This window comes from Pseudophryne corroboree, chromosome 2, assembly GCF_028390025.1.
Source record: "Pseudophryne corroboree isolate aPseCor3 chromosome 2, aPseCor3.hap2, whole genome shotgun sequence".
In the NCBI taxonomy this organism is placed as follows: Eukaryota; Metazoa; Chordata; class Amphibia; order Anura; family Myobatrachidae; genus Pseudophryne; species Pseudophryne corroboree.
The window spans coordinates 342307980-342322257 of record NC_086445.1 but is presented as its reverse complement, the minus strand read 5'-3'; the positions used below and the strand labels follow the sequence as shown (position 1 = coordinate 342322257).

Sequence of the window (14278 nt, the reverse complement as noted above, 5' to 3'; positions counted from 1 at the left end):
CACATGGTTTTGCCCAATTGCTAACAAAGTTCCTGCTGCGATCAACTCAGAATTACCCCCCATATGTATAATCATACTCTAGTTCACTGTGATTTGCCTATGGTAAGCTTATGTTGTCCTTCTCTTGTGATAAGCACTTTTATGATACATCTTTAAATCTTTACATTTATTTTTTGTCATTCTTTCTAAAAGCATCTATCTGAGACCTATGGAATTCAGCCCGGCGATGCAAGTCTATATATAAATGGTCTTCATATTGATCTGGATGTTCATAATGCATTTAGGTATGAATTTGTGTATATATTTTCATGTTAATTAATATTCAATACATTATGTCTGCCGTCCTTTTATATGGCATGATATTCATTTTTATTACACCGCATAATACAGTCTACTAACAAAGTATGGTTGTGCAGAATAATCATTGTTTTCAGTGGAAAGGGACTGTACATAGACAGTACAATTATGGGTTATAATATTTTACTTTAAGTGCTTAATTTATTTTACATTGATCGGAATGTATTCCTTTGCGTGGGATAATCAAGTAAATGGAAGCAACACTTTCTTGATATACTTTCATGCACAATACGTCCTGCATGCTGCAAGATAAGTTAAACACTGTCTTTGATACAAATTGACTTAGATAATCCCTTTTGGAAGTTCTCAACCTTTTTGTTTTATTTTTTTCTAATTTAACTTGAAATTTTGCTACTTTTTTGGTAATTGAATGAACGTACATAGGGGGTAATTCTGAGTTGATCTTTGTTAGCAGTTGGGCAAAACCATGTGCACTGCAGGGGAGGCAGATATAACATGTGCAGAGAGAGTTAGATTTGGGTGGGTTTTTTTGTTTCTGTGCAGGGTAAATACTGCCTGCTTTATTTTTACACTGCAATTTAGATTGCAGATTGAACACACCACACCCAAACCTAACTCTCTCTGCACATGTTATATCTGCCTCCCCTGCAGTGCACATGGTTTTGCCCAACTGCTAACAGAGTTCCTGCTGTGATCAACTTGGAATTACCCCCATAATGTTATGTTGTAGTAACTCTGGTCATATGATGCAAAAGTGCTCTTTCGTTCAAAGTTTGTCTTTTTTTTTTCTTTCATTTTTTTACACATAGTGTTTTTGATATTCTGAAAAACGAAGTGAAAGCTCTATACGGCCTTTCTGTTTTGGGAATAAAAAATGAGGATCTCATCAAATATTTGAGATTGCAAGTGCATCCCAGCGAGGAAAATTATGCCTTAGACATTAGAAATGCTGCAATCAATGTAAGTATTCATTCTTTTTATAAAGAGGTAAAATAGGTAAACTATACTTAACCTTAGCAAATTATTAAACATAATAAAGTTTTTCATTTATGGCAAAACGTTCCCATGAAATGTTTGCCTCTTTTCACATGTGGTCACATAATTAAGCTTGTTTTGCTGGGGGAATTGACCTGATGTTTTCTGGCGATCCCAAGTACAGCACTCCGCAGAATGCAGTGATTGCTGTTGTCCTACTGTAACTCTCTTCTGCAAAATGTAAGTTCAGAATAACATTATACAGAATGGCAAAACAAAATAAGTACTTAAGGATTGTATGACCGCAAATGGAAAGCCACTCCTCTGTAAATTGCCCTGTTCGCAACAACACCACTCATCTCTAGTTTGTGCCCACGTGACCTTCTCTTAAAGAGTTACATTTCTTAATAATTAAACTTTCACAAGACTAATCAGGAGTGTATGTATGTATACATACATACATATATATATATGTATTGTGTGTGTGTGTGTGTGTGTGTGTGTGTGTATTTATATATATATATATATATATATATGTGTGTGTGTGTGTATATATATAGTGTATGTGTGTGTGTATATATATATATATATGTGTGTGTATCTATACATACTGTATTTGTGTATTCTACTTCAGTAGTACTGTATATAAATATAAATGGATCAGGGGGGTACTAATTAGAAACTGACACATCACACTAAGGTAAATGTTACAAACAAAAAAAGAGAGAAAGCCCTAAACATTAGAAAACAATCAGCCCAGACAGTATGTTCCCACATGTATTAGGGTAGGTAAGTGTAATAATTGATACTTTTTATTTCTTATGTTTATGGTAAAGCAGCATGTATAAAGTTGCTGACAGCATTTTAAGCTTGTGAACATCATGGTGCTGGCGTAGTGCTGCCAATAGGGACGTGGTTACATTATCCACAATGAATACATCCCTTGAAGTGAACATACTGATTTACTCTTTACTGGGACTTTCTGCCCACAATGCAAATAGAATGCATTATGTGGTTGCGCTGATTAATTTGATATGCAACACTTGTATATGTGTGTGACTGAGGGGGTAATTCAGAGTTAATCGCAGCAGCAAATTTGTTAGCAGTTGGGCAAAACCATGTGCACTGCAGTGGGGGAGGGGGGGGGCAGATGTAACATTTGCATTTGCACAAAATTGAAAAGGTGCAATGCAATGTCTCTTTTACTCAGACAAGATGTACAACACATCAGAGAGCGGGTTGGCGAAGTAGAAACGCGCGTTTCCACAATGGAAGACGCAAACAGTCCGCTAAAATCTACTTTGTCTTCTGTGTCTCACCAAGTCTCTGCTATGCAAAACAAGCTTCTGGATATGGAGGGAAGCCTCCGCAGAAATAACGGGCGTTTTGTTGGCTTGCCGGAGCAGGAGGAAGCCTTCTTGAAACCTGGCTGCTTGAATTGTTTGTGGAAACAAAAGAGAGAGAAAGGATCTGTTTTGGTGTACTTAGAATTAAAATATAACCTTTTGATTTTTAAAAGTGAATAATATATCATACTAAACAGGTAAACATCTATGCGAAATATTGGTTAAAAACATAGAAAATTGTGCCTAAGTGTAAACCAATGTGACTACTAGAGAAAAAATGGTGAATAAAGTGATTTAAAATAGCCTCAGAGTCTTTATTGTGTCTAATCCTTCCAAATGTTATAGGCAAGTGTAGTATAACTTCTATTAATAACTGTTGCAATATGTGGTAGTATTTATTCCGATACTGGCAACAAATGTTGCTAATTTTGAAGCTAAGCAATAATATCAGGCAGTAAGCCTAGTGTGTCGTATTGAATCCACTTAAAGTCTCTGAGGAGGGTAATATACTGCACAGAGATTATTTGGTGCCTCTCATCAAACACCAGAACTATAAATAATGATCTTTAACTTGCTGTCCTCTAATCAGTGTATATATTTATCTGCACAAAAACTTGTATATTGTTCGTCTAATAAAAGTTAGTTTTGTGCTATGCGAAGATACATTATACACTGTATTTATATCTCTACGCAGCCAGTAAGTATAGTGACAGTGATAGCTGCAGACTATCTATAGTATGCCTATGCCATCTGGTTTGGTCCCATGCGTCACTATTAGTTCAGTATCCACTGTCTATTGTAAGTGGCATTGATCACACACGTTTTCACTAAAAGTCTTGGTATATCTTTGCACTTGCAACAGTAATAAGAGCTACTATAAAATCCTTATATAATCATGCACTACTGTTAAACACCTTTCCTTTAAATGGATACACTCTCAGAATTCTACAGAATGTTGTAACTTTGTATTCTGCATTAAAGGCATCTTGTTACCCACTTTTCATCTCTCTTTGTTCTATCGGGTGGTATTCATGTGACCGCCGGTCAGCTGACCGACAGTCACATGACCTCCTCCATGAGCCCGACGGCTCACTATCCCGATGGTCAGCATGCCGACCAAAAGGGACTATTTCCACTCGTGAGTGTCCACGACACCCATAGAGTGGGAATAGAACCCGCAGCGTGGCGCCCCTCCCCGCCGGATCCCGGCGTCGGTATGCTGCCGGGATCCCGGCGTTGGTAAGGTGACTGGCGGTCAGGAGACCGCCGGTCACCAGTACTACACCCGTTCTACACCCGTTCTATCAAACCCCCTCTCTTCCCTCCTGTGTATCAGATAATATCCCAAGTAAGGTATTTATATTATCTTTTTTCCTCTCTAAGTTGTAACACCAATTATACTGGTCATGATATAACGTAAGTTACTCATGTCTATGTATACCTAACTCTTCTAAATTCATGGATACCTACCGTCTCTGTTCCGGTGCGATATCTTATAAGATGTTAGGGATACCCTAAGAATATCCATCCTCTGTATCAATTTGTATAACATACCTGTATATAAGGGGGACACTTGTCTAGAAAATTTACCTCCTATATCAACCCAGGACAACAACCATTTCGGTAGAGATATACTTAATGTTATCCATGCATGTTGTACACAGGATTTTCCCTCCTGTGTATCTGATAATATCCCAATTAAGGCACATATATTATCTTTGGGTTCACTACGGCTGGCCGGCGGTCGGGCTCCCGGCGACCAGCATACCGGCACCGGGAGCCCGACCGCCGGCTTACCGACAGTGTGGCGAGCGCAAATGAGCCCCTTGCGGGCTCGCTGCGCTCGCCACGCTACGGGCACGCGCCACACTATTTTATTCTCCCTCTATGGGGGTCGTGGACCCCCACGAAGGAAAATAAGTGTCGGTATGCCGGCTGTCGGGCTCCCTGCGCCGGTATACTGAGCGCCGGGAGCCCGACCGCCGGTATACAGAAGACCACCCATTATCTTTATTCTACTTTAAGATATAACATCAAGTATCCTGGTAATGATACAATTTAAGTTATACATGTTCATGTATACTCTTTCAAATTCATGGATATCTACCGTCTCTGTTCATGTTCTTATGTGATATCTATAAGATGTGGGAGATATATCAAATACACTGCATCAATTTGTACAATATACTTACCTGTATATGGGAGGGGGGGGGGGGGGGGGACACCTGTCTAGAACACTTACCTCCTATATCATTCCAGGACAATAACCACTTCGGTGGTGATATACTTAATGTTATCCATGCATGGTGTACACATAATTCAGTTAAAGTCATAGATACTTACCGTCTATGCTCATGTCCTTATGAGACATTTATGTTAACTGGGATGATACACTTACCTATGCCGTAGTATACGTATAAGAAGAGGTGCTTTCTGATTTATAATATAATCTATCTTTTTCCTGTCTAGATGTTTCTCAATCTAAGTATTTCTCCTTAATTTTATGTTATGGATACACATTTACCTTGTATACTTATAAATACTTTTCTCTAACGTCCTAGTGGATGCTGGGGACTCCGTAAGGACCATGGGGATAGACGGGCTCCGCAGGAGACATGGGCACTTTAAGAAAGAATTTAGGTTCTAGTGTGCACTGGCTCCTCCCTCTATGCCCCTCCTCCAGACCTCAGTTTGATACTGTGCCCAGACGAGCTGGGTGCTTTTCAGTGAGCTCTCCTGAGTTCGCTGAGAGAAAGTATTTTGTTAGGTTTTTTATTTTCAGGGAGCTCTGCTGGCAACAGACTCCCTGCATCGTGGGACAGAGGGGAGAGAAGCAGCCCTACTCTCTGAAGCTAGGTCCTGCTTCTTAGGCTACTGGACACCATTAGCTGCAGAGGGATCGTACGCAGGATCTCACCCTCGCCGTCTGATCCCAGAGCCGCGCCGCCGTCCCCCTCGCAGAGACGGAAGGCAGAAGCCGGGTGAGTATGAGAAGCAAGAAGACTTCAAAATCGGCGGCAGAAGACTCCGTTCTTCACTGAGGTAATGCACAGCACTGCAGCTGTGCGCCATTGCTCCCACACACCTCACATACTCCGGTCACTGTAAGGGTGCAGGGCGCAGGGGGGGGGCGCCCTGGGCAGCATTTGGATCCTCTTTTTGGCAAAAGTACACATATATACAGTTGGGCACTGTATATATGTATGAGCCCCCGCCAAGAAAATGCATATTTAAGCGGGACAGATGCCCGCCGTCGAGGGGGCGGAGCTTCTTCCTCAGCACTCACCAGCGCCATTTTTTCTCCACAGCTCCGCTGAGAGGAAGCTCCCCAGGCTCTCCCCTGCAGATTCACGGTAGAAGAGGGTAAAAAGAGAGGGGGGGGGGCACATGAATTAGGCGCAAAAACATTATAAACAGCAGCTACTGGGTTAACATTAAGTTACTGTGTTATTCCTGGGTTATAGCGCTGGGGTGTGTGCTGGCATACTCTCTCTCTGTCTCTCCAAAGGGCCTTGTGAGGGAACTGTCTTCAAAAAGAGCATTCCCTGTGTGTGTGGTGTGTCGGTACGCTTGTGTCGACATGTCTGATGAAGAAGGCTATGTGGAAGCAGAGCGGGAGCAAGTGAATGTGGTGTCTCCGCCGACGGCGCCGACACCTGATTGGATGGATATGTGGAAGGTTTTAAATGATGATGTTAATTCCTTGCATAAAAGGTTAGATAAAGCTGAAGCCTCAGGACAGTCAGGGTCCCAACCCGTGCCTGATCCTATGTCGCAGAGGCCGTCAGGGTCTCAGAAGCACCCACTATCCCAAATTGTTGACACTGATACCGACATGGATTCTGACTCCAGTGTCGATGAAGATGATGCAAAGTTACAGCCAAAGTTGGCTAAATCGCTCCGATATATGATTATAGCAGTTAAGGATGTTTTGCACATCACAGAGGAAACCCCTGTCCCTGACACAAGGGTTTATATGTATAAGGGAAAGAAACCTGAGGTAACTTCTCCCCCCTCACACGAGCTGAATGAGTTGTGTGAAAAAGCTTGGGAATCTCCAGATGAAAAAAAAATGCAGATTTCCAAACGGATTCTTATGGCGTATCCTTTCCCGCCAACGGACAGGTTACGATGGGAATCCTCCCCTAGGGTGGACAAAGCTTTAACACGCTTGTACAAAAAGGTAGCCCTGCCGTCTCAGGATACGGCTACCCTCAAGGATGCTGCAGATCGCAAGCAGGAGGGTACCCTGAAGTCCATTTATATACATTCAGGTACCTTGCTCAGACCGGCTATCGCATCGGCCTGGGTCTGTAGTGCTGTAGCGGCATGGACTGATACCTTATCAGAGGAGTTGCATACCCTAGATAGGGATACTGTTTTATTGACCCTGGGGCATATTAAAGACGCTGTCCTTTATATGAGAGATGCTCAAAGAGACATTAGTCTACTGGGTTCTAGAATAAATGCTATGTCAATTTCTGCCAGAAGGGTCCTGTGGACTCGGCAATGGACAGGTGATGCCGACTCGAAAAGGCATATGGAGGTTTTACCTTACAAGGGTGAGGAATTGTTTGGGGAGGGTCTCTCGGACCTGGTCTCCACAGCTACTGCTGGAAAGTCAAATTTCTTGCCTTTTATTCCCCTACAGCCTAAGAGAGCACCGTATTATCAAATGCAGTCCTTTCGATCACAGAAACACAAGAAAGTCCGAGGTGCGTCCTTTCTTGCCAGAGGCAGGGGCAGAGGAAAGAAGCTGCACAACACAGCTAGTTCCCAGGAACAGAAGTCCTCCCCGGCCTCTACAAAATCCACCGAATGACGCTGGGGCTCCACAAGCGGAGCTAGGCCCGGTGGGGGCGCATCTTCGAAATTTCAGTCACAGGTGTGTTCACTCCCAGTTGGATCCCTGGGCAATAGAGATTGTGTCTCAGGGATACAAGCTGGAATTCGAGGAGATGCCCCCTCACCGATACCTCAAATCGGCCCTGCCAGCTTCCCCCCACGAGAGGGAAATAGTGTTAACTGCAATTCACAAATTGTATCTTCAACAGTTGGTGGTCAAGGTTCCCCTCCTTCAACAAGGAAGGGGTTATTATTCGACCATGTTTGTAGTCCCGAAACCGTACGGTTCGATCAGACCCCTATTGAATTTAAAATCCCTGAACATATACCTGAAAAGGTTCAAGTTCAAGATGGAATCGCTGAGAGCGGTCATCGCAAGCCTGGAAGGGGGGGATTTTATGGTGTCTCTGGACATAAAGGATGCATACCTTCATGTCCCCATTTATCCTCCTCATCAGGCGTACCTCAGATTTGTGGTACAGGATTGTCATTACCAATTTCAGACGTTGCCGTTTGGTCTCTCCACGGCACTGAGAATATTTACCAAGGTAATGGCGGAAATGATGGTACTCCTGCGAAAGCAAGGGGTCACAATTATCCCATACTTGGACGATCTCCTCATAAAAGCGAGATCGAGAGAGCAGTTGCTGATCAGCGTAGCACGTTCTCTGGAAGTGTTACGACAACACGGCTGGATTCTAAATATTCCAAAGTCGCAGTTGGTTCCTACGACTCGTCTGCCTTTCCTGGGCATGATTCTAGACACAGACCAGAAAAGGGTTTATCTCCCGATGGAGAAAGCTCAGGAACTCATGACACTGGTCAGGAATCTATTAAAACCAAAACAGGTGTCAGTGCATCACTGCACTAGTGTCCTGGGAAAGATGGTGGCATCATACGAGGCCTTTCCTTTCGGCAGGTTCCATGCGAGGACTTTTCAATGGGACTTACTGGACAAGTGGTCCGGATCACATCTTCAGATGCATCAGTTAATCACCCTATCCCCCATGGCCAGGGTGTCGCTCACCTTCTCGAGTGCCGCAGATTCGGCATTCAGGACTGGGTCCTGGTGACCACGGATGCAAGCCTCCGAGGTTTGGGTGCAGTCACACAGGGAAGAAATTTCCAAGGTCTGTGGTCAAGTCAAGAGACTTGCCTTCACATCAACATCCTGGAACTAAGGGCCATATACAACGCCCTACGTCAAGCGGAGACCCTGCTTCGTGACCAACCGGTTCTGATTCAATCAGACAACATCACCGCAGTGGCTCATGTAAACCGCCAAGGCGGTACAAGGAGCAGAGTGGCGATGGCGGAAGCCTCCAAGATTCTTCGCTGGGCGGAGAATCACGTAAGCGCACTGTCAGCAGTGTTCATCCCGGGAGGGGACAACTGGGAAGCAGACTTCCTCAGCAGACACGACCTCCACCCGGGAGAGTGGGGACTTCATCAGGAAGTCTTCGCACAGATTACAAGTCGGTGGGAACTGCCACAGGTGGACATGATGGCATCCCGCCTCAACAAAAAGCTACAGCGGTATTGCGCCAGGTCAAGAGACCCTCAGGCGATAGCTGTAGACGCCCTGGTTACACCGTGGGTGTTCCAGTCGGTCTATGTATTTCCTCCTCTTCCTCTCATACCCAAGGTGCTGAGGATAATAAGAAAAAGAGGAGTGAGAACAATACTTATTGTTCCAGATTGGCCACGAAGGACTTGGTATCCAGATCTGCAAGAAATGCTCACAGAGGACCCGTGGCCTCTTCCTCTAAGACGGGACCTGTTGCAACAGGGGCCCTGTCTGTTCCAAGACTTACCGCGGCTGCGTTTGACGGCATGGCGGTTAAACGCCGGATCCTAGCAGAGAAAGGCATTCTGGATGAGGTCATTCCTACGCTGATAAAGGCTAGGAAGGACGTGACAGCTCAACATTATCACCGTATATGGCGAAAATATGTTGCTTGGTGTGATGCCAGGAATGCTCCTACGGAGGAATTCCAGCTGGGCCGTTTCCTTCACTGCCTACAGTCCGGAGTGAATTTGGGCCTAAAATTGGGTTCCATTAAGGTCCAGATTTTGGCCCTATCCATTTTCTTTCAAAAAGAGTTGGCGTCTCTACCTGAAGTTCAGACGTTTGTAAAGGGAGTGCTGCATATTCAGCCCCCTTTTGTGCCTCCAGTGGCACCTTGGGATCTTAACGTGGTGTTGAGTTTCCTGAAATCACACTGGTTTGAACCACTCAAAACGGTGGAGTTGAAATATCTCACGTGGAAGGTGGTCATGCTATTAGCCTTGGCTTCGGCTAGGCGTGTGTCAGAGTTGGCGGCTTTGTCACATAAAAGCCCCTATCTGGTTTTCCATGCGGATAGAGCAGAATTGCGGACACGTCCACAATTTCTGCCGAAAGTGGTTTCATCTTTTCATATAAACCAACCTATTGCGGTGCCTGTGGCTACTACTGACTTGGAGGATTCCGAGTTACTTGATGTGGTCAGGGCTTTGAAGGTTTATGTAGCCAGAATGGCTAGGGTCAGGAAAACAGAGTCTTTGTTTATCCTGTATGCTTCCAACAAGCTTGGTGCTCCTGCTTCAAAGCAAACTATTGCTCGCTGGATCTGTAACACGATTCAGCAGGCTCATTCTGCGGCTGGATTGCCGCAGCCAAAATCAGTTAAGGCCCATTCCACTAGGAAGGTGGGCTCTTCTTGGCGGCTGCCCGAGGGGTCTCGGCATTATAGCTTTGCCGAGCGGCCACTTGGTCAGGTTCAAACACTTTTGCAAAGTACTACAAGTTTTATACCCTGGCTGAGGAGGACCTTGTGTTTGCTCAATCGGTGCTGCAGAGTCATCCGCACTCTCCCGCCCGTTTGGGAGCTTTGGTATAATCCCTATGGTCCTTACGGAGTCCCCAGCATCCACTAGGACGTTAGAGAAAATAAGATTTTACTTACCAGTAAATCTATTTCTCGTAGTCCGTAGTGGATGCTGGGCGCCCGTCCCAAGTGCGGACTTCTTCTGCAATACTTGTATATAGTTATTGCTTCAATAAGGGTTAAGTTATGGTTGCATCAGGGTTGGACCTGATGCTCTGTTATTTGTCATACTGTTAACTGGTTGTTATACACATGTTATACGGTGTGATTGGTGTGGCTGGCATGAATCTTGCCCAGGATTACCAAAATCCTTTCCTTGTAGTATCGGCTCTTCTGGGCACAGTTTCTCTAACTGAGGTCTGGAGGAGGGGCATAGAGGGAGGAGCCAGTGCACACCAGAACCTAAATTCTTTCTTAAAGTGCCCATGTCTCCTGCGGAGCCCGTCTATCCCCATGGTCCTTACGGAGTCCCCAGCATCCACTACGGACTACGAGAAATAGATTTACCGGTAAGTAAAATCTTATTTTAACATGAGGGAATAATTCCAATATATCTGAGTATGAGAAACACAAATAAAACCTTCATGAGGAAACTCTGATCCTTAGTTCTATATCAGTTCCTCGAATAGCCTATTCCTGACTGGGACGCCCAGAAGGTCTTTAAATTGATTCTTTACATGTCAAGGTACTAACCTATATATAAAATGAGTCATAATCTAATCCTATGAGTATCTTTTTATATATAATTATTTCTGTAATGTATTATTATCAGGGTTAGAATACATTACCTGTCACTCACCTGTGTTTTGGTGACATTTCATTATACTCTACTTCCTGCTGAAATAATATAGGCATTTACTTTCTAATATAAAGGAGATGGATACCAGTGAGTCTTTATAGAGATCCATGAAGAAACCATAGGGAAATTTATTCCATACGGTCCTTTCAATAAATTTAGAAGAAACTTACTTATTAGCCTATAATGTATTCCCCTTTTTTGGTGGGAATATACTGTATGGAAAATGGCCATTAAAGTGAATTGTACATATATAGAAATGCTTAAATACACAAACATAATTCCTATATGATTATATTTAATACTTGAAAACTATGACACAGTAGTGGTATATTTAAATATACGATGATCAACTGGTTATGTATTACTAATATATAAATTAAGTGTAACATGAATTGGAATTTACATATATGATTCGCTTAGACACATGTATATCCACACATTTTTATTTAATTTTTAATATAAGGTTTAAGACAATTTTTTTATACATATTTTTCCAGCACTTTTTTCTGCACAACTACACAATTTTATGATCACATTTTTTAGTCTGATCTTTTTCAGTCACGTTTCAAGCTTAACACTCTTTCGTCAACTCCTACACTATGTGTTATTCAACTCACACTATTAAACACAACCATTTTTTATCTTTATTTTATTTATATTTTATTCACATATTACGTTTAAATATTGGTAATAAAGCACATCACTTAATGAATCACATACCATATTGTAAATTACACTTATTGCATTTATTATATGACCATTAAACGATATAAATTATGACATTGGAATTATTATAATGGGTATATTGTTCTAACTTGGAAGGTCTCTCATTACCATTTATTCCCAAATTCTTAGTAGGTTAGTGAATCTATTGTCTTCTTATGGACATTTCTCTGGATATATTATGATTATCATATATCGCGATCGTGAGATAAATTATATTTAATACCATTTCTTTTGCTGCATTGCTCTATTACATTGCTCTGTGAGTACAACTCGACAACGGAGAATGCAGAGAACATGATTTGGATCCTGGTTGCATACCAGGTAAATGAAAATCAAGGGAATGGAGAACGTCAGTAGTAGCCATTAGTAGGAGTGACGCGCAGGATTAGTAATATATACCAAAGTAATTGATCACAACGGACCTTGGCATCCAAATAATTTTGAATGACCCCAATGCAGTTTGATTGGTAGCGGGTACTATAAATAGAATTGTCAGTGGCCGCCTCCGGTTACCTCGAAAAAGCTAGTATGCGAAACGTACGTTGGACCTTAGCCCAGCGTCCCACGTGTCTATCCAAAAAATGTGTTCTTTATAATATTTTTGCTTTAAACACTCAAGCAGAATTCCAAGATGAAAGGCAGGATTATATCTATATAGCCTAGAGTCGCATGGCATATCAATACTAATCATAGGGAACAGTCATATTTGAGATTATAATGAGGACTTATTAGAACGCACAGTGATAAATGTTATAAGCTACTTCTTCAATCTCTATGTGCCACCAATATTGTGTATTGTTTACTATATCCTCTGTTACGGAGGAGATCACTTACAAGCACCATATATCATTATACAGTATATCATATCTTAAATTGAATATTAACGGGTAATTAGGTTGTGGTGATGAATGGATAATGGAGTTATGTCCCTTTTAATACACATACTGAGTGCACAATATCACAACTGTGTTTGAGATTGGATGTTCTTGATGACACAGAAATTATATAAACCCGTATGGCACACGAGACTTAAATATACTATGTTTTTGGAAAACACCTTTTTATAATACACACTTCAATATCACGTGCAGATAAGAGGCTCTTTAATTGTGACACCTACACAGTAGAGACGCATAGAAGACTTGACGGTATAGTCTTGTCAAAATGCAGGGTACAGTGGTTATTACTAATGTCAACACATCAACTGCAGTGGAGTACTACACAATGAATTAACTGCAGTCTTTATTACTGTTATTAATGACAAGAGACCGTAATACAGTAAAATTGTAACTAATGTTCCGAACATTTGGTGCGTCCTTTATATCACACAGTGGCTAATAAAATTGTTACCAACGTAGTAGTGTTGCATATGAGAATCGACAGCATAACTATATTAAAGACAGGCTGTAGCGATTACTGACACTGTCATATATACATTGGCTGCACAGAGATTGAATAAGAGTGTGTAATTATGTACCTAAGTAATGACAACCAGTATTTATCTACTGTGTCAGATAAATACCTAAACGGGCTATAGCGGTTATTTCAACTGTTACTGCACATAACAGGTGTGTGGAGAATTAACAGTAGTGCACGACTATATAAGAATTTATAGTAGCTCCTATTACTGTTGCAAGTGCAAAGATATACCAAGACTTTTAGTCAAAACGTGTGTGATCAGTATTGGATGCCACTTACAATAGACAGTGGATACTGAACTAATAGTGACGCATGGGATCAAACCAGATGGCATAGGCATACTATAGATAGTCTGCAGCTATCACTGTCACTATACTTACTGGCTGCGTAGAGATATAAATACAGTGTATAATGTATCTTCGCATAGCACAAAACTAACTTTTATTAGACAAACAATATACAAGTTTTTGTGCAGATAAATATATACACTGATTAGAGGACAGCAAGTTAAAGATCATTATTTATAGTTCTGGTGTTTGATGAGAGGCACCATGAATCTTTAAATAATCTCTGTGCAGTATATTATCCTCCTCAGAAACTTTAAGTGGATTCAATACGACACACTAGGCTTACTGCCTGATATTATTGCTGAGCTTCAAAATTAGCAACATTTGTTGCCAGTATCGGAATAAATACTAACACATATTGCAACAGTTATTAATAGAAGTTATACTACACTTGCCTATAACATTTGGAAGGATTAGACACAATAAAGACGCTGAGGCTATTTTAAATCACTTTATTCACCATTTTTTCTCTAGTAGTCACTCACATTGGTTTACACTTAGGCACAATTTTCTATGTTTTTAACCAATATTTCGCATAGATGTTTACCTGTTTAGTATGATATATTATTCACTTTTAAAAATCAACCAATAAACGTTATGTTTTAATTCTAAGTGCACCAAAACAGATCCTTT

The 14278-nt window shown here is 41.8% G+C and overlaps 1 protein-coding gene across 1 annotated transcript in view; it reads left to right on the top strand.

Annotated features, from left to right (window-relative positions):
• Positions 1 to 14278, top strand: part of UGGT2 (UDP-glucose glycoprotein glucosyltransferase 2) — an 813961-nt gene that overhangs the window by 363348 nt on the left and 436335 nt on the right. The window contains exons 11-12 of the mRNA XM_063953033.1: positions 193 to 284; positions 1128 to 1278. Of these exons, the coding sequence (XP_063809103.1) occupies positions 193 to 284; positions 1128 to 1278 (243 nt within the window). The remainder of the gene's footprint in view (positions 1 to 192; positions 285 to 1127; positions 1279 to 14278) is intronic.